The 19669-nt window shown below is 45.2% G+C and overlaps 1 protein-coding gene across 10 annotated transcripts in view; it reads left to right on the top strand.

Moving 5' to 3' along the window:
* Window positions 1-19669, top strand: part of PTPRT (protein tyrosine phosphatase receptor type T) — a 944743-nt gene that overhangs the window by 786652 nt on the left and 138422 nt on the right. For 7 of the 10 annotated variants that reach the window (XR_012500633.1, XR_012500634.1, XR_012500632.1 and 4 more), the window contains exons 14-15: window positions 3475-3610; window positions 13314-13343. Coding sequence is in view for 5 of the 10 variants with exons in the window: in XM_074347293.1 (XP_074203394.1) it covers window positions 3475-3610; window positions 13314-13343 (166 nt within the window). In the remaining 5 variants the exon portion in view is untranslated. The remainder of the gene's footprint in view (window positions 1-3474; window positions 3611-13313; window positions 13344-19669) is intronic. The other 3 variants (XR_012500631.1, XM_074347294.1, XM_074347295.1) reach the window with 1 other exon arrangement.

Raw genomic sequence — 19669 nt, 5'->3', positions numbered from 1 at the left:
CTTTTCTTCCTCTACCCACTGCTTCTCTGTCCACTCTTCATCCTTTCCCTGTGCTCCAAATACCACGTGTGCATGTGACTCACACCCTTTTACTTCCAGCTTCAACCTCTTTTAAGGCTGGCATTTTAACTGCCTGCTTCTCTAAAGTATCTCTCAAGCTCAAGTTGCCCCAAACACCAATATTTTCCTTCCAACTCTATTCCTTTTTAATCGTTTCTTGAACCCTTAAACATCATCATTATCCTCAAGAGTTCAGTTCTCTTTCCCTTATTCCCCATATCCAATCTATCAACAGTGTTTATTTATATCTCTCTCAGGTAATTATCTCCTTTTATTGCATCTTTCTGTCTTCACTACCATCGTCTGAGTCCAAGCAACTCTTATCTCCCATCTGCATGACTGTAGTGGTTTGAAAATGCATCTCTCCAATCCACTTCGGTTCCACCGTGAAGCTGGAACAACCTGTTGGAAAAACCAATCTGACTAAATCATTGCTCCATGAACAACCTTTGAATGACCCCCTGTGTTTCTTGGGATAAAAAACAAAAACTCCCACTGTAGCCTATGAGATCCTGCGTGGACTGGCCCCTGCTACCCTCTCCAGCTTCTCTCACCTCACTCTCCTTGCCTTCTCGCCCTTGTTCCCCTCCCGTTCTTCCATTTCTTGACTGCACCAGGCTCCTCGCCCCGTCACCTGGCCTTGGCCAGCGCTGCTTCCTCTGCCGCCCCCCCGGGTGCTCCTCTCACGGTCTCCCTGCCTAGTTACAGCCTGTCCTCCTTCGGAGCCCACCCCACGGCCGCTGCGTCCCAGAAGTGACTCACTTCCCTGTCATGTGTTTTCCACGTGTCACCTCTCTGTTCCAATCCTTAACCCAGTCGAAAGCTTACTATTATTGATTATTCATTAGTTCCTTTTCCTCCGCCCCACCCACCACGAACTGTAGGCACTCTGAGGGCAGGAACATGCGTTACCGAATGTTGGGCACATAGTGGGTACTTGTGATTATTTATTGAAGGAATGAAGTGTGAATCTCAAGCTACTAAGTGTTCCTAGGGGAACAGGATCCTCTCCATGGCTTTGCCTCTGTGCCTCCAGTCTCTAGACTAGGATCTCATAGCAAGTGTTAAGTCAAGTTCAGCTACACCAGTAGTCAGTGCCCCAGAGCCAACACTTCCTCCAAATCCAAATAAAAAGACTCTTGACACGCTTGAGGAAATTATGGTCTGAGGTGCATAGCCTCCCCTATGCTTAGTCACGTTCTCTGTCTTGTGTAGTAGACATATCTTGGAAATCTTGTCTCCAAACTGGAAAATGAGGGCTACTCAGGACCTGCCTGTGCTCTGGCGAGTGAGACCAGCCCTAAGAGGTTGGCCAGCTCCTCCAGGGAGTCTCTGGCTGTAGATAGGCAGAGCCTGCTCAGACTTCCCTGGAGTTTGATGAGTGAGGCTTGTATTTAGCTGGTGAGGGGAACTGAATGAAACCCCTCACCCATAAGTCCTTCCAGGAGAAGGCTCTCCGACTCCATTGACAGCATAGTTGGGCACATGAAGCATGGGTGCTCAGTGTCAAATTAATGGATGACTGAATGAAAACATGGAGCAAGCAACTGCAGCTCGCTGGCCTTTATGTCATTCAGTCTTCATCTGTTGACCAACAGTGGTGAGGACGGAGGCCTGTGCTAGACACTGGCTTTAGAGAGACGCCCAAGACACACTCCCTGTTCTTGAAGACATGCTGTTCCCACTAGGGAGACTTGACTAAGTAAACCCTACTTTTCTAAGTTACCAGAGAGTCTGGGGGAAGTGCTCTAGTAACGGAAACTCATGACGTTCTTAAGCAAGAAAAGGGGGTGTCCTGGAGGACCATTCTGAGACATCAGTGATGTTGGAGAATCAAAATCACAGCTTATGGGCCTTAGCGTCCCTTCAACTCAGCTAAGTTCTGTGAACACATGGCTGAAAAAAAGAGAAACTCAATTTGGTTTCATGAGAACAAATGTGTGTGGGCAGAGATGCCATCCCTTTAGCTAAACATTAAACAACCACAGACATGAAGGGAGCACCTATTACAAGCCAGACTCTGTGCTAACATGAGGAAACAAAGATAAAGGAAGCATAATCTTACCCCCGAAGTGCTTGTAGACTACTGATGGGGAAACAAATCACTAATAGTATCAGTTCACTGAGAGATGTGCCAGGTGGTACAGAGTGTTAGCAGAATTTAAGAGGAAAGAGGAGCTCTCCTGGGGCAGCCAGGGGAGGTGGTGTCACTGATAAAGGCTGAGCTGGTGCTGATGTGGCAGAAAAGTAGGGACGGGTCAGGGAAAGGATACGCTGGATTTAAGCTGCCTCACACAAGCGTGGCCCCAGTGGGAATGTGAAGAGTGGCAGGGAGAATTCACTGAAGTGCTGGTAAGCCCCGAACCAAACACCCGAAATGATCACGTCGTATCTGAAACGCAAAGGTGCCTCTGTCCCCAGTACCCTGCGTGAGGAGGCGGGGCTTAGGCATGCTTTGGCTACTTCTTTTGCTATGGCATGAGCAAAATGGTTGTTTTGGAGGAGAAAGATTGAGGGACTAAGGGGTCTTAAAAGTTGAATTCAAGGTTTCTGACTTTTGAGACCTAGACTTAGACTTAGAGTCAGAAAACCTGTGAAGTCCTGGCCCTGACCTTTATCAGTCGTGGGACCTTTAGCAAGTTCCCCTTGTTTTCTCACCTATAAAATGAGGTTCCGGGGGACATGTACAGGGATTGACCAAGCTGGATCCGTGAAATGGCTCAGTACGGGACTGAGGGTATAGTAAGTGCGTGGTTCCTAGGCTTCCTTGATGTGGAATTGAGTTGGTGAGTTAGTACCTGGCAGAGCAGATAGGATCAGCATTAAATTCTAAAGATGAAGTGGGCAGATGCAAGTGTCCTGAAGCCAAGACAGTTTCCTTCAATGCACGAAATTCTACCCTACCATTTGTTTCACAAGAGGCACAAAGTGAAAATACTATGTTTTTATCTTTAGAAATCTAGTGATTTTAATTGTGTTACCCTGATATAAAACTGTTGTTTTCACGTTTTACCTGAAAGAATTAAGTAGGGTTTGGAACCATTCCATGAACCCAAGAATCCGACAGTAGTTCTTGGTTTGATCCTAGGGACAAAGCAGAATGAGGGGTAAAATTCTCTGCTTGATCTCCTGGGAGGGCTCGGGAGCCCCCAGCTCAACAGTTGTGTCACCTTGGGCAACTCAGTTTCTCTGCACCTCAATTCTTCACGTGCAAAAAGGGCTATAATAAATCATCCCAACCTCACAAGGGATTAATCCTCGAAAGGGTCAAATGGGTCCATGTGTATAATGCCCTCAGCACAGTGCCTGGCCCATCGTTAATACTCAGTAAATGAAACCTGTCTCCATTACGATTATGTCTAGTCACGTACGCGAGCCTTTTCAATATCTTGCTTCCTCCCCTTTCCCTCCAAGGTGCTTCCACTCAGAATTCCAACACCATGGAGCCAGAGAAGCAGGTGGACAGCACTGTGAAGATGGCTGGCGTGATCGCCGGCCTCCTCATGTTCATCATCATTCTCCTGGGCGTGATGCTCACCATCAAAAGGAGGTGAGTTTCAGTTGCTGCCCTGCAGACTCTGTGAGCCCCAGGTGGCCCCAGCAGCACCATACGGCCAGGTCCTTGCTGCGTTGATCACTTCTGAGCAGGGACCTCCTGATGTAATTGTTGAGGTACCGAAATATTGGGCCAGTTGTGACTCACTGTGCTGGTGTCTGAAGGGTATGCCTGCGTGGCAAACGGCTATGAGATGGCCGGTTTCTTATGGGGCAGGTGTTCCTTGGGGTACCACGGGACTCCGTGTATGATGAGTCTTCTCAGAGATAGCTGCTCTGTTGTGATTGGTCACATCGTCAAGATTACCGGGGAGCCCCAGGGACATAGGGGAACCCAGAAGTATAGATGCAGGAAATAATGCTTTGTTCTTTTCACCTTCATTCATCCCTGATTTTTTCTTTGGTCAAGCAGCAGCATCCTATGCTGTCCTGCATCAAAGGGATAGAGCCTCCAGAGGAAAGGCTCCTTCCTACCCCATGTCATCTTCCCAGCGGGATTGTTGTTGCTTGTCACCTCTCAACAGGGTGTCTTCCTGGGCACCTCTGGTCAACAAACACAGTTATCTCATATTGCATGCTTTGCTCATAAAAGCCAGGGTGCAGATTCCTTCCTTATCCTCAGAGTTCACTACACTGACATCTTCTGTTTGTCAGACATTCACAGGGCCTGAGGACACCACCAGGGAATTACAGAGAGGGAAAGGAGACATTCGTCAGGGAAAGCTGGTGAACATCAGTCATCACTGTCCCTACGGTACATGGCTATTCTTCTGAACAGGGAGTCCTCCTGCCTACATCACCTTAGCCCCTGAACCGCCACCATGTTCCCATGCCTTCTGCCCACCTCCGTGTCTTCTCAGTTTCAGTGCCAGGATTCCAACCTTGGTCTCCACCCTCTCACTCCCTATTCTGCCAAAGCAAGCAAAACATTTATCTACATTATAATAGTATGTGCTGCGATGTGCCCTGCCCCCAATTTAAAGAGACTTACATTCTCAAACAGACTACTCAACTCCTCAGCCAAAAGCTCTGGGTTTGGTTACAGAGTTCGGGAGAAGCCCCATAACAAGGGCCAGGGACTTGCTTCCACCCTTGGGACAAAAAGAGCTCCTGAAACTTGTTCCCACCAGAACAAAGGGACAGGATGCCCCCAAAGATAAATTCTAGCTTCTACCTAAAGAGTCACATGAATATAAATGCACAAAGTAAAAAAAAAAAAATTCCCATTTCCAGCCATCACTTCCCACTCTACAAGTAGTCAGCCTTTTTTTTTTTAGCCATTCTGGCACCAGAATGTTTCTGTGTGTCTCGTGGTTCTGTTCTGAATCAGCCAGTACCCCGTTTGAGCAGGACATCGTACCGGTAGGGCCTGTCCTTTCTTGACATCTTTGGTCTAATTGGGTCATTGCTTTCCTCAGACTCCCAGCAGAATGACTGAAGATTTAAGGTTCTCATCCAGCTAGTGATTTTGCTAGAGAGGCTCTGGAGGAGACACATTAATATTGGGGGTCATGAGCCCCCAGAGTCATCATCAACATCATCATCACCCCTAAAACAAGGCATGTTTCATGTCTCAGTGCAAGTCAGCTGCCATTAGATGAGGTGGAACTTGAGGTCTGATTTCTCGGGGTGGGCAGTAAGCACATTGCACATATAAGGTCACTGACGTGTTCTTAGAGTCGCAGATGCATTAGAGACAGAGGTGAGTTTGGGATAGTCTACCTGAAAAATGTAGCCAGTTTTATAGAACTGCATTCCTCTTTGACAGACCCGGAAGGTTCTCCTTCTTTGCCGCTGATTTGTAAGTCAGATATGCTCTTCCAATTTTGCTCTTTCTAAAGCCTGGCTTAACCCACGTCACCATGGTCTGTGAGCTTGTGAAGAAGTTTCACTTCCCTCTCAACAGCTATTTCTGAAATGTGTGACTTTCCAGGAGGGGGAAGAGGGCTTTCTGTTTTCAGGGCAGGAGCAAGGAGAAAGTGAGCCCTTCGTGTGGTTTTTATCTTCGGCGTTCCTTCATCATCTCTCACCTCTATCAAAACCATCCATCAGATCCAACCAGCAGGTGTCACGTGACCACCAGTTCTCTCCAAGAGGCAAAACTCAGATGTTGTGGCGGCAGTGTGTGTGTGTGTATGTGTGTGCTTGTGTGTGTGTGTGGAGAGGGTGCTGATCAGTGTTTGCATACACAGTATCTTTTGGAGAAAATAAAATTTTGCTGACCTAGTGGATGGTGATATTTTACAGATGGGTATAGGGGAAGGACAGAGGAGAAGAGAGAGGGTGAGGAGAGAGGAGTAGAGGGGGAAAAGGGGGGAGAAGAAGAAATTAAACATAGGCCTGCACTCTTTCCCCTAACCTACAATGTCTTCTGATGTCTAGAGATGTCCTAAGGGATAGTGAAGTGCTTGGTGAGCTCTCTTCCCTCTTCTGACCCCAACCCCATATATAAACATAGGGGAAATGTCATTAGTCAATTGAGTCTGTCGCTAACTTACTTACCATTCACTAGAATGCTGTCCACAGCTACCTAAAAGGAAGAGATATTAAAGGAAAAGAAACCTCAAAATAACAGGCAGATCATCACAGCTCCTAGTGTCAGCATCTCTTCAGCATCCTTTCATGACCTAGAGTTAGTTCCTGCATCCAGGAGCTCTCAGCAGTCGAATGCCTACTATACTCCCTACACTGGCTTGAGCTGAGCCTTCTCCCTAACCTCCATGGACACGGGCATGGGGGCTCCCTGTTTCCTCTGCTCCCAGTGGATTCAGCTGGCTCGAAGTCTTCCCCAGAGCTGCACCCAAATGTTTCCAGTACACCTAAGATGTCCCTAGTTTCTCCCTACAGGCCTTAGGGCTTCCCTGTCACCCTCCAAAGAGAGTCTTTCTGTTACTGTTAGGTGTTTTGTGTGTATGTATGTGATACTGAACTAGAAAGCTGGCCTAGAAAGGGCTAGAGATACAGAGGACCAAGGAAAGAGCTTAATGAAAGAAGCTAAATCAGTTTTCATTCAGAAGACTGGAGGAAGAAAGAGTGAAGGGAAGAGAGAGAAAAAAATCAACATAGCCTGAAGAGTGTTTTGTTGTTTTGGTGGTTTTGTTATGGGTGGAGGGGAACTTGAAAAAAGAAAGGTTGCAGAAGGGTATATGAGATGTTGGTGAGCGATTCAAACAGGATTCCCTTACAGTTTGAAAAAGATGCAAATTAAAGTGTAGACTTATTTTAATAGTACCTTTGGCTGTTTGGACTGGGCTTCTTCAAATGCAGGACTGTACAGAATCAGAGGACTGCATCAGTGTTAGAAGAAGGGAACCTGAGCCCCTCTCCAACAGAGGCAACAACTGGGGTGGTTCTAGCCAAGCTCATTGCAAAATGTTCATTCTTATGCTGTCACTGAATAATGGCTCTGTCTTTTTCTCCTGGCTCTATTGATCACATTTAGACTGTAGAATGTTCTAGAATGGATTCCTGTGTGCCATTATGTAATAGAATATACCCACTTTTCATGAGTACCCTGTTGGGTCCTGAAATAGAGAAAAACTCTCATTACTGCAGGCCTGGTCATCTTCTTCCCTGACCGCCTCCCTTTAGAATTGTTGGACGTCTTCTCCCAAGGGAATGAGCAGCCAAGGGGTTTCTAGGCCCCTCTCTGGTTCCTTGGCTTAATCCCATAGGGTGCTGGATGCCTTCAGTGTAAATTAAGGTGAAAAGCTCAAGCCTTGATGCCTTACCCGGTGTATTTTGGTATTTGACACTCTCTAACTCTCAGCCCAAGTTCTTCCAAGTAGGAATCCTCCCAAGTATTACCTCCTCCATGGAGCCTTCCCACAAGCCCCCCATCCCAGGAAGATCCTCTGCCATATGCACAGACCTTCAGCTGTGTATTCATCACACCACGTGGTGCTTGTAGTTTTGCTGGACTGAAAATGGAACCGGCCTGGGAAGGCAGGTCTTCTGCGTTGGCCCTCTCTTAGCAGAGTGCCACTGCCGTGTATCATCTGCCCCTGGACACCCATCCTCAAAGTTTTTATGGTCAAAGACAAAATCATCACTAACCCACCAACCTGTTCCCAGCCCTATGTCCCCATCTCAGTGACGGTACTACCTCACATTTCATCAGCCAAACCTGTAGGATTCCATCACCCCAATACTTCTGAACCTGCCTCTTTACATTCTCTTGATCACATCCTCTCCCTTCTCTCTCTCCACTGCCTCTTCCCTAGTGTAAGCCTCAGTAGCTTTTTTGTATGAGTCTCCTCCCCAGCCTCCCTGACTCTGGCCCCACCTCTCCAATCCATCCTCCTCCATGCTGTAGCCAAAGTGATGTTTCAAAAATGAAACTCGTACTCTCAAATGTGCATTCTAAAATCTTTCAATGGCTTCTCCTCCCCTATAACAATGATTCATGGGGTAGAAATGAGGGAAGAAACACATGTTTAAGTCATCTGGAGAGCTTTATCAAGCTACACTGTCCCCATGCTCACAAAGATCCTTGCAGATTTCCTGAAGTCTCCTGTACCTTTGCTTGTGATGTTTTTTCCTTCAATGCCTGCGTTCCTCAGTTCCATGTGACCAGATTCTACCCATGTATAAAGTCTAATTAAAAAGCCACCTTCTCCAGTAAACCTTTCTGACCTCCAGTCTAGACATAATCTCTTCACCATCTGGATCTCCTCCATGAGGATCCATGTTACATTCTGTCGTATATTTGTCATTTGTATTCACATCTTATCTTCTCCACTGGACTATCAGCTGCCTGTTCTCATTCATCCTCATCACAAATGTGCCTTGCAGATACTAGGGATTCCCTATAAATGTGTTGAATGGAGGATCCTAGTGAAACTAGAACAGATGGGGCCCAGGATTGACATTCCACCTCTTGGGCAAGAAAGCTTCACTCAGAACAGAGATTCAGATACCAACATTGAGCAGCAAGGGTAAACCCAGCCCTTTGATGGGAAGGTGGGAAGGTTGGACAGGCAGTATGTGAAAGATGTACCATAGTCTGAGCCTTCAGTGAACATACTATCTATCCAGGAAAAACAAACAGTGAGGCAATAGGAAAAGCGAGCTACTGGGTGAGCCAAAGAGGCAGTGTCACTATTAGACTGTAGTGTGCTACGGCTCACAAAACTGAAACATGTAGATGCCCCACATCACACAGCTAATAAGTAGAAGAGTTGGGTCTCAAACTTGAGCAATCTGATAACAGAGACTATACTCTTAAACACCATCTAAGCTAGATGAAAATATAAAACAGGATTTGCTGATATGCTAAACTGTGTGACATAATTTCTAATCTCTGCCATGCTGCTTACCAACTCTATATACTTGGGAAAGTTACTTAGCCTCTCTGAGCTTCATTTTCCTTATCTGTAAAACAGGAATAATAATTCTTCAGTGAGGATTAAATAAAAGAGTGCACATAATTACTGAGAACAGCACCTGACACATAAGTAACCTCCTGCTATTTAAATAGTAGCTATTATTATCATACGTTTTATAAGTTTCTTGTCTGGCTCTTCCATCAGACATGTCGGCAGGATCAAGATCACATTTGTCTTTCTGTCTCTGGTACTTGGCAGAGACACTCATACAGTGGGCCCTGAAAAAGCTTTTGCTGAATTAATGATGGAAAGATGGATGAGTGGATGATGGGTGGATTGTTGGATGAATGAGTAAATGAGTACGTGGATGAATAGATGAGCATGTGGGGTTGTGGGTTAGATGAATAAATGGATGGATAGACTGTTAAATGGGTAGATGGATGGATGGATGGATGAGTGAATGGCTGGGTTTGATGAGCCAGATGGAAAGGTAGATGGTCAAATGGGTGGTTAAGTAGACAACTTAGTCCTGTTTAAAGAGTATGGAACAAAGAAAAGCTGTGTCTCAAGTCCCTCAAGTCAGTCTTGTCAGTCAGCTGAAAAGATTCCACAGTATGTGATTTATTAAGTTTGGGGTTTGTTTTGGTTTTGGTTTTTTCCCAGGCATAGCTGTCTTCCTGATCAGGATCTTTGGTCTCAGGCAGTCTGTTACTTGTAGTATCACTGTATCCTTGTAAATTTAGACCTTCAGTAAATCTTTAAGCCTTAGAGAAAGGACACATGCATACTGTGTTTTGATCACAGAGTAAAGAACTATAATCCTTGCTCTGGAAGACTTTGCAATTTAATTCGGAAAAGCTACTCAACTAATATAAACTGTCAGCTACCATCATTCTGGAGTTGCCTTGAAGCTGGGTCAGGGATAGCAGTGGATTTTGGTGACATCCAGGATAACTCAGCTGCTTGGAAGAGGTTCAGGAAGCATGTTGTCGTGAGGAGGTGGCAGAGGTGAATCCTAAAGATTGAGAGCAGGAAACCAGACGGTCCAGAATGCTGAGTGCAGCCTGCGACCCAGGAGTGCCGCCTGGAGCTCCTGGCAGTGAGGACATCATGGCTTAGGATGTTAGAGGCCTTGCAATGGTTTCAAAAATACACAAAACAGTAGATCTAGGGAAGGGTCACCTCTTAGAGCCTCAGAGAAGAACAGTACCTGCTCCATGGGGCCGGCGAAGGATTAAAAAAGATAAAGCTTGTGGCATCTCAATGCCTGACCCACTGCATTGCCCAGCGTGTATCTCTTTTCTTTCTTTTTTGAAGGCAGCACAGGCTAGTGGTGTAGAATGTGAGCTTTAGAGCCATGTTGCTACCAAATCCAGTTACTATCTGTGTGATCTTGGGCAAGTTATTTACCTTTCTTTGCCTCAGTTTCCTCATCTGTAAAGTAGGGATAGTAATGATACATACCTGTCAGGGTGGTTGTGAGGAATACATGAGTTAATGCATGATGAGAGCCCAGAGCAATGCCTGGCACATAGTAGGTGCTACATAAATATTTGTTCTTATTTTAGTACTATTTTTAATACTCCTAAGGAGGTGAGCACTTGGTTCCTGGTCACCAGAGTGAGAAGCAGCCAACCTTATGTGTGTGGATAAGGTTGGGACATAAACTCCCCTCTATTGAGCCCTACTATACTTCAGGTGTTTAGATTAACATAATCTAAATATTAATTTAGATTAATATAATTTACTCACTTCTGTATTATATGTCACATGTGATTGGAATATAATTTAGATTAATATAACATAATGTTAATGCCCGCAATGACTCTTGGGAATAGAGCATTATTGTCCCCAACCTTGCAATGGAGAAACTGAGACTCAGAGATACATAGCGACTTGCTCATAGCCATGTAGTTAGCGAGTGATAGTTCTGGGTTCTAAGACTTATCATATTTCCACTCCTTGGAGCTGTTTAAGCTGGCAGTTATCCATGCCTTCACCTTGGTACCTGGATCAGGAAACAGGTCCAGGGAGAGGAATCGACTTGCCCAAGATGTCACAGCGAGCAAGAGAAAGAGCTGGGATCTGAACACCGTCTTCTCTAGTCTCACTCAGTGTCATTGACAATATGGAGAACACAGATGCCGCTAAGTCTTCATCAGATGGATCCTGAGCTTTCTGCTCCTGAGGAGTCACATTCCCAGGTCCTGGACCACAGAGCCAGCAATGAAGAAGAGGAGTGGGCTTTTACGCTGCCAACCCGTATGGTTGGTGAGGGATGTTGGATGACTTGTACGGGCTGTTCCCATCAGTTGGTAGTTCTTCACCCCTTCCGTTATCTAGGGCCACTATGCACTGGCCAAAGATATTGAACAGTTTTATGAGTGACCAGATCTTACTGCACAGTGCTTCATTTCCCCCAGCACAGCCTCCCAAGGTGGCACAGGGCTTCCCTTCTGCTGTGGCATCTTAGCTCTCAGATGTCACCTTCCTTCTGGAGTGATGGCATTTGGCTCTCCTTCCTTATAAATGAGAGAAAGCCTAGAGGTGGCCCTAACTTAGGGGCTTTGGCCACTTCCTACTTGAGAGGGGGAAATTTGGAGCTCTGTGGACATGTTCCCACCCTATGGATATAAAGACCATATCTTCCTTTGCCAAGCAAACTGGGGAACAGTTGCAATTAACCAAATAACTCAAGAAGGAAGGAAATTATTCTTGCCTACTCAAATGGATATTTGTGAATCTGAATTATTCAGCAGCTTTTCTCAATCCACAAATGTATTAGTCATTGTCAGTGTAGCTAAGTCTGTAAAATAAAAGCATTCCTATTTATTTTTCTACAAAGTATAAAAAGTTATAACAAAGGGAATATCATGGACTTATTGGACTTACTTTCTTTCCTTCCTTCCTTCTTTCCTTCTTTTTTTTTTTTTTTTTTTAATTGTTCAGAAGCCAAGAGCTAGAAGGGACATCAGAAAGAGGTTACAGGCATTGATTTTTTTAGCCCTTCTTTTGAAGAGTGGAATTTTTCAGTCATGTGGAACCTTAAATTAAACTCCAATTTATGAAATAGATTAAAATGAGAAGCTCTGGCTTTGGTGGATGGCAGAGAACCAGCATCCCCACCTGCTCGGGTCCCACCTTCCCCATTACAATAAGTCTGCTCTACAGAACCCCTGGGCTCCTGGGAACACAATTTGAAAACTACTGATTTAGTTCATTCATGTAAGGATCAGATAAGAAAATGAAGGCACAGAGTTTATTCAAGATGTAGTCTCTTCAAGCTGAAGTTTGAAATTCCTCTCTCTTAGTGAAATCCTCTTTCATGATGAAGTTTGAATATTCTGGTTATCCACTGATAATGTAACAGATTATTTCCCGAAATGTAGTGGCTTAAAAATAAGCCATGAGACTTAGTGATTTGTTTTGTTTTGCTTTGTTTTCATGAATCTGTACCTTGGTCATGGTTTGAAGGAAATGACTTGTTTCTGTTCCATAGGATCAAAGGTCTCAGTTGGCATAATCCAGTTGGCTGGGCTGGGACAGCTAGGGGGCTGGCTGGACACCTCTTCCTCTTCATAGAGTCTTCTGGCCTCTCCATATGATTTTTCCACATAGTCTCTTCAGCACGGCAACCTTGGAATACTTAGACTTCTTACATGGAGGCTCAGGGTTCCCAGTGAGGGCTCCAAAGACCCAGACAGACCTGCAAGGCTTCTTTTTGTCCTGTCCTAGAAAGTCCCAGAATGTAGCTCCTACCACATTCTCTTGGCCACCTAAGACCAGCCCTGATTCAGTGTGGGAGGGCACTACACATGAGCATGAGTACTGGGAAGTATGGATCATTGGGGAGCCATCTTGGATCCCAGCTACACGATTTCCTTGCTTTTGTCATGACCTTACTAAATAGATTCTGATGTGATTTGACCTAAAGCAGAAGACAGAAGTCATTATGGTTTTCCTTAGATCATAGGAGCATGGTCCTGTGGAAGAGTGGTAAACTAGTTCCAGAAGGGTCAGAAATCTGAACCAAGGCAAAGTCATAATTATAAGGAAGCTTGTTTTAGTTACCATAAAAAAGAATTTTCAAACAACTAAAACAGCCAAATGCGATGTGGCTTCCTCTGCATGAATACTGTGTTTCTCCATCATAGGAGAGATCTCTCTCATTTCTTCCACCACTGAAACTATCTGATTCTCAGCGACGATGACAAGTAGGGAAACCTGCATCTCCTTGAGCTTAGGGATGCTGAAATACTATGTGCATTTCTAAGAACCAAGATTTCATATAAATCTAATTCTTGTTTGTTTGTCTTTTCTTTTTCCCCCTTTTTGGACATTTCCTTCATCTGACTGCCCATCAATATATAGAAGAAATGCTTATTCCTACTCCTATTACTTGTAAGTATCGACCCGGGGTAACTTTGCTTTGTGCCCTGTAAGGCAACCTGTAGCATGCATTTCCTGCACCAACCAAGTGTTTGTTGGTTTCTCATACTCACTTCTGTCTAAGCCATCTGTAGCCTCAAAGTTTTTATTTTACCTAGATGTTTTCCATCTGAAAGCACTGTCATTGTTCATGTCCGTTATGTCTCTGCCATCTTGGATTTTGCCCTCTATTTTTGGAGATGTGAAGGGCTGTTTCTTCTTTGTCAGTGTAATTTTCTAGTTAGAAATCCTCGAATTCCAGCAGGAAGAAAACCTAATCCTTCTGCACGACTTGCACACATAAAACAGAATCACTGATCTCAGCACCTTCAGAGACAATTTGTGTCTTCCTGAGGAATGTGTAGCCCTAGGGGCTGAAAGATTAGAAAGAAATTCATTGGCTGTTTCCACTATTTCAGGAAGGCTATAGGGAATCATGACTTTATCTAGAACCAACTTCACAGGTGACAGAAACATCCAGGGTCTTTGCTTTGGGCTGGAATTATCTCAGTCCTGTGTTTATCATTAGTTATCACATCCTATCAATGCATTTTGTTGGTAGTTATAGATGGCTGATTGCCTAACAATTTTCTTTGTTTTTTCTAAATAAAGATGATGATTTTTCTTATTACTAAGGCAGACAATTTCACAACATGATAGTAAAGGAGAAAAAAAATCCATAAATAAATCCTTGGAAATGAAAAGTTAGGAAAATCACTGAGTTAATTTCACATTTCTAATATGTGTTTTCCATATTTGAAAACTGAGATCCAGAGAAGTGTGCAAAATCTTGCATCCAGTTAGCAGAAGAGTGGGATTAAAACTCAGAACACCTTGTTCCTTGTAAAGTGTATTGTCCATCATTCCATGTCTTCCTCCACCCCTGGCAAACCCAGCCTTGTGAGAAGAGTCATATCTGTTAGTGATCATCTGCTGAAGGCTTCACAGATGAGGATGGAGCCAGCAAAAAGCTCTCCCATCCCTCTGTTCAGTGTTTGGGTCCCTGGTCAATAGGCCCAGGAGGTGAGCAGGTGAGAGTCTGGTATCCCCACCCTCATGCTGTGTAGGAACCAACGAACCTGGACTACCAGTACTGAAAGTATCAGAGAACGTGCTTCATTTGTTCATTCCTCCGTTTAATAAACATGCGTTGAACATGCATTATGTTGCAGACACTGTGGATGGAGAGATGGCCAGGACTTTGAGCCCCACCCTCATCATGTTTAAGCCTATCAGAGAGACTAGCATAAAATCAAATACTTGAAATGTCAGCTGAGATGGACCTACGTGTACCGTGGGACAGGGGCACTTAGTTGGGTAACTAATTTTTAATGAGGCAGGGGATAGTTACCAGTGCTTTTAGAGATAGATTTGCCTAGTGCTGAAGAAACGAGAATTCTGAGCAGAGGAAACAGCTTCTGCAAAGACTCAGAGGTATGAAACAATACAGGATGTTGTTGCTGGGGTAGAAGGAGAGTGAGCTTTAGGGGTCATACAGCTCTGGGTTCAGGTCACATCTCCATCACTCACTAGTCACATAGCCTTGAGCAAGTTTTCTGAACTCCCTGAACCTCATTTCTCTTGACTCTAGAATAAGAATAATAGTGCCTAACTCATAGGGAATGAGGGCTTTTGTAAAGTTCCTGGCGCAAAGTTCGCCCTCATGAAATGTTAATTTTCTTCCCCTCCCCTTTCAGAAACCATAAGGAGTCAGGGCAGTAGTGGTGGCCCCTGGGTGGCCTCAGGTCTTTTAAAGGTTCTTCCAGCATCAGTGTTCCACAGTAGGTGTGGGCATGCAGTGACCCCTCACGGCCTCTAGGCACCTCACCCCATCAGTCTGTGAGCCGTGTACGTAGCACTGTCTGTGGACACCCACTTTATACCATTCTCTGTGCTGGACACTGTGGTGAAATCAAAGATGAACAGAGTGAGGGTACAGGAGACAGATATGCAAGTACTTGTAGTTCAGTTTGCAATGACCAAGATGGGACTTTCAATGGGTGCAGACTTAGTGTTCGACATGACACATCCTGGAGAGTGAAACTCACGCCAGCTCAGGAACTGACCATGGTTACAGATTCAGAGGAGGAGAAGAACTGGCAAAGCAGACAGGAGACAGGAAGAGAACCAGAAGAACCAGGAGCAGGCCACTGCAGAAGGAGGAGTTGACAACAGCAGATGCTGCAGAGAGATGGACATGGAGGGCTTGGGCATGGCTTTGACATTTGACTATGAGAAGTTACTTGTACTGATCGTGGGGTCGGGTTGAGGGAGGAAGCCAGCCAGCCTAGGGCCCATGAGGAGGATGACTTCTTAACCTTTGGCCCTAAAACAGAGGAGAATCATGAGACTGGCCACTTGAAGGGCCAGAAAGTCCTGGGCACATGTGCAGAAGAGAGAGGCTGAAGATGCTGGAGGTGGGGGTGGCTAAAGGACGGAAGGTCTGGAGGCAAAGTGTCTGAGGATAGGGAGGCTAGGAGGGGACACGTGACAGGTCTTGAAAAACCACAGGATTGAGAGATGTATGTAGACGGAGAAGAGAGAACAAGGAATAAAATGGTGACTCCATGATCTCCAGATTCAAAACTCCACTCCACCACTTCTTAGGTGTAGACCCTGAGTGGGTGTCTTCAGCCCTGCCTGCACGAAGGTCCTTAGACCAGCAGCGCTGGCATCACACAGGAGCCTGTCAGAACTGCAGCACCTAGTGTCCCCGCTCAGACTTCCAGAGCCAGAACCAACATGGTAACATGTGATCCATGTGCACGTTATAGTGTGAGAAACACTGATTAAGCAGTCAGTTGTCTCGTCTATAAAACAGGAAAACTCATACCCTCCTTGCAGGGGTTGGGAAATCATCTGGTCCCTCTGAAAGCCTCAGGATCTTCCCTGAATGAGAAAGCCTCCAACACGCATTGGCTGGACAGCCTTTTTGATGAAATCCATGTTTATTCATTCAACAAGTGTTTGTGGAGTTCCCATTTGTGTGCCAGGCATTAGTCAAGGTTCTGGGATAGAAGGAAACAAAAATCCCTGCCCACGTGAAGATCTTTAGTGGGGGAGATAGAAAATGAACAACATATATAAGAAAAGTATTATAGGTGTTATGTAATGGCTGAGATAACTAAGGAGAAAAAATAGATAAAGCAGGGAAAGAGGATATAAAGAGTGGGTAGGGGAGGAACAGGAATTTTTTTTCAAAACCAAGAGGTCCTCAAGGGTTCTCCCCCATCGAAAGGTCCTGTGCACACGACCAAGAGTCCACAAACGTTTTCTGTAAGGAGCCAGTAATAAATATTTTTGGCTTTATGGGTTCATAGGGTCCCTGTTGCATCTACTCAGCTCTGATGTTCCAACAGGAAAATAGCCATAGATAATATGTAAATGTGTGAGCATAGGTGTGTTCCAATAAAACTTTATTTAGAAGACTCAGATGATGGGCCAGATTTGTCCTGAGGGCCATAATCTTCCTACCCCTGCCCTAGACTTTTGAGATAGGGAGAGGATAGGGTTCAAGATTCACCCTGTTTTGTGGCTCCTACAACGTGCTGCACCGTGTGTTGGCTGTTGCAGACACAAAGGTGAATGAAGGGCACCTGAACCAGCCTCGAAGGGGTGGGAGTTGAAAAGAATGACCGGCTGTGATGTGCAGGGCTCATCTGATGCTCACAGCAAGCCCTGTGAGATACATGTCACTGCACTGAGTCTCTTCAGACGTGGAGGCTGAGGTTTGAGGACTTGTCTACATCCCACAGCCAGGATGTGGCAGGGCTAGGGTTTGAATCCAGGACCACATACCCCCAAGCCCTGTCTATCCCTCTCCTTAGACCTTCAGGGCTCCTGCCTGGACCGTGTACCTGGGGAGCCCTTGGCCAGGCTGTGCGAGAGTCAGGATTCAAATGCAAGTTTATCTGCCTGTACAGCGTCAGTTCTGTGCATGGACATCCGAACCTGGCTAGAGACAAGAAGTGGTAGCCATTCCTAGCTGGCAAGGAGGCCCTTGAGGCAATCCTGTCTTTGCTGTCCTGGGGCTTTGCCATGTGGTCAGAGCTGAGAGCACTGGGCTGCCAGATCAGTGGTAGCCCACAGGGTAGAGTAAGGGGGCACCAAAAGAGTGCTAATGACCAGGTAAACAGGTCTATAGACAGAGGGGTCTTTGGGACCCAGGGACAGAGGAGTCTAGAATGGACTCCTGCTTTGTCCAGTACACATTTTTTAAAATGAGAATAATGTGGGTTTTAGTGTAAGATCATAATTTGGTGTAGATCACAATTCTAGGTCTTCCTCTTACGTCAGATTGTTCAGACCTTGAACAATCATGGAGCCACTCTGAACCTCAGTTTCTTTATCAGCAAAATGGTGATAACAACAGCGACTTCCAGCATTTCCTAAGTAATGAGCGAGTGTAATCTGTAGAGTGACTGACACAAATTCGGTATTTTATAAAGAGCAGCCATTATTCCTCATGTCCTTCGCTGACAGAAATGCTTCTCTAGAATTCCTTTTTCCCTTTCTATAGTAAAGCAGCACCCAACACCTTCAGTGTCTGCTTTTTAAAAGGCTATTAAGAGTTGGCATGCGTTCACCGGTTAATTTACCTCAAGGTGTGTGATGGGCACAGTAATTGTTTTGAACAGAGACGTTTTAGTGTAGCAGTTCTTGAAAAAGCACTAAGATGTTTACCAAGCATTCTGGCAGAGAGAGAGCACTTAAACATCTCACTTCGCCTTGAACAAATGCCTTGTGTTGGTGTCATGAAGGTGGGTCCCTTCTGGACTGGTCCCTGTGTGCGGACAGTCTGGAACTCTTGGGCTTTTCGTGTCCTTCCTGTCTCTCCCCATTTCAGCATATTTAAATCCTGCATTGATCCTTCAGGGTCCAGATCAAGCACAAGCTCCCACAGGAAGGATTCTCCGATTCTCTCCTCCTGCAGAATGTCTCTTTTCTCCAACTCTCACTGCAGTCACTTTGTTATCATGGGCAGGGGCAAATGTGTCTTAAGGATGTTTCCTTTTCATTGGCGTGTTCCCCATGGTGCCCTGACACATGCCGTGAACCTCCAGTAAACGTACGTGGAACAAATGAAAGAACGAGATGAAAATAAAAGACATAACAGCTAAAGTCAACAGGGAGATGACCTGTTCTTAAAAAGAAAGAAAAAAAAAAGGCAGCAATTTTTAGCCAACTCCAGACCCCGTATTTCCCTTGCTTCTGTGGCTTTAAGACAGCCTTTGCTTTTGTGACCTGGACCAGCCACTTAACTTTTTCTAAGTCTCAGTTTCCTAACATGTAAAGTGGAGATGAAAAATGCATACCTCACAGAGATCCTCTGAGGATTCAATGAGACCATGTTTGGAAGATGCCTAACACTTAGTAGGTCCCCAACCAAAGTAAGAAACCGCCTTCCTTTTCTCAAATGCATACACCTTTCACATCAGAGGCGGCTGCAAATCAAATATCATTGCCTTGGTACATTTAAAGAGGAATTTAAAGTGATTATATCAAGAGATACTCAAAAAGCATTTTATGTAATTCGTCAGTCACTTCAAATAAAAATGAAGAAAAATAAGAATAGAAGGAAACCATTTAAAGATGATAAGTATCAATTACCGAAAGCTGACAGCAAACATGTTGACAGGTGAAAGTAGAAGGCGTTACCATGAAGGCAAGTCACAGACGGCTGCCATCCTGCTGCGCCTCAGCCCAGGGGAAGACCTTGCTGAGAATTCTGATCCCTGGGCCCCACCCCCAGGTCTGCCCCGCTCTTTTGAAGGCGTGGCCTGAGAATCTGCATTCTACACACACTGCGGATTAATGGTCTGCGTGCTGACTTTGAGAACAGCTCCTCTCCTGATGCTCACACCACTGTCCCTTTCTCAGTGTCACACCTTTGTACTCTTTCTGGAATGCCTAGCCACCTGCCACACCTGGAAAATTCCAGTATCTTTAAAAAGGTAGAATTATTATTCTCTGATTTAGGTGGCCCCCCTCAACTTCCACAGACCACATCCATAGTCCCGGGCTCATATCCTTCTTGTGCGTTCACCTTTCACTCATTCACCCATCGACTCACGCACTCACGAACCATTCTCAGGTCCTGCACACAGCCCTGGGTGTATTTGCACATCTGTCTCCTTGTCAACGAGGAGTGTGTATTATCATCTTTCATTTCCCAGTGACTGACTCAGAGCCCAGAACAAATCAGGCATTGTAAGATTGTGTTGATTACATGAATGAACACACACAGGTGGGTGTATGTATGAGGTTGCTGCCCCCATTCTGTTGTATCTCCCACTGAG

Source organism: Camelus bactrianus, chromosome 19 (genome assembly GCF_048773025.1).
Source record: "Camelus bactrianus isolate YW-2024 breed Bactrian camel chromosome 19, ASM4877302v1, whole genome shotgun sequence".
Lineage (NCBI taxonomy): Eukaryota > Metazoa > Chordata > Mammalia > Artiodactyla > Camelidae > Camelus > Camelus bactrianus.
The sequence above is the reverse complement of the archived record's forward strand: the minus strand, read 5'-3'. Positions and strand labels throughout refer to the sequence as shown.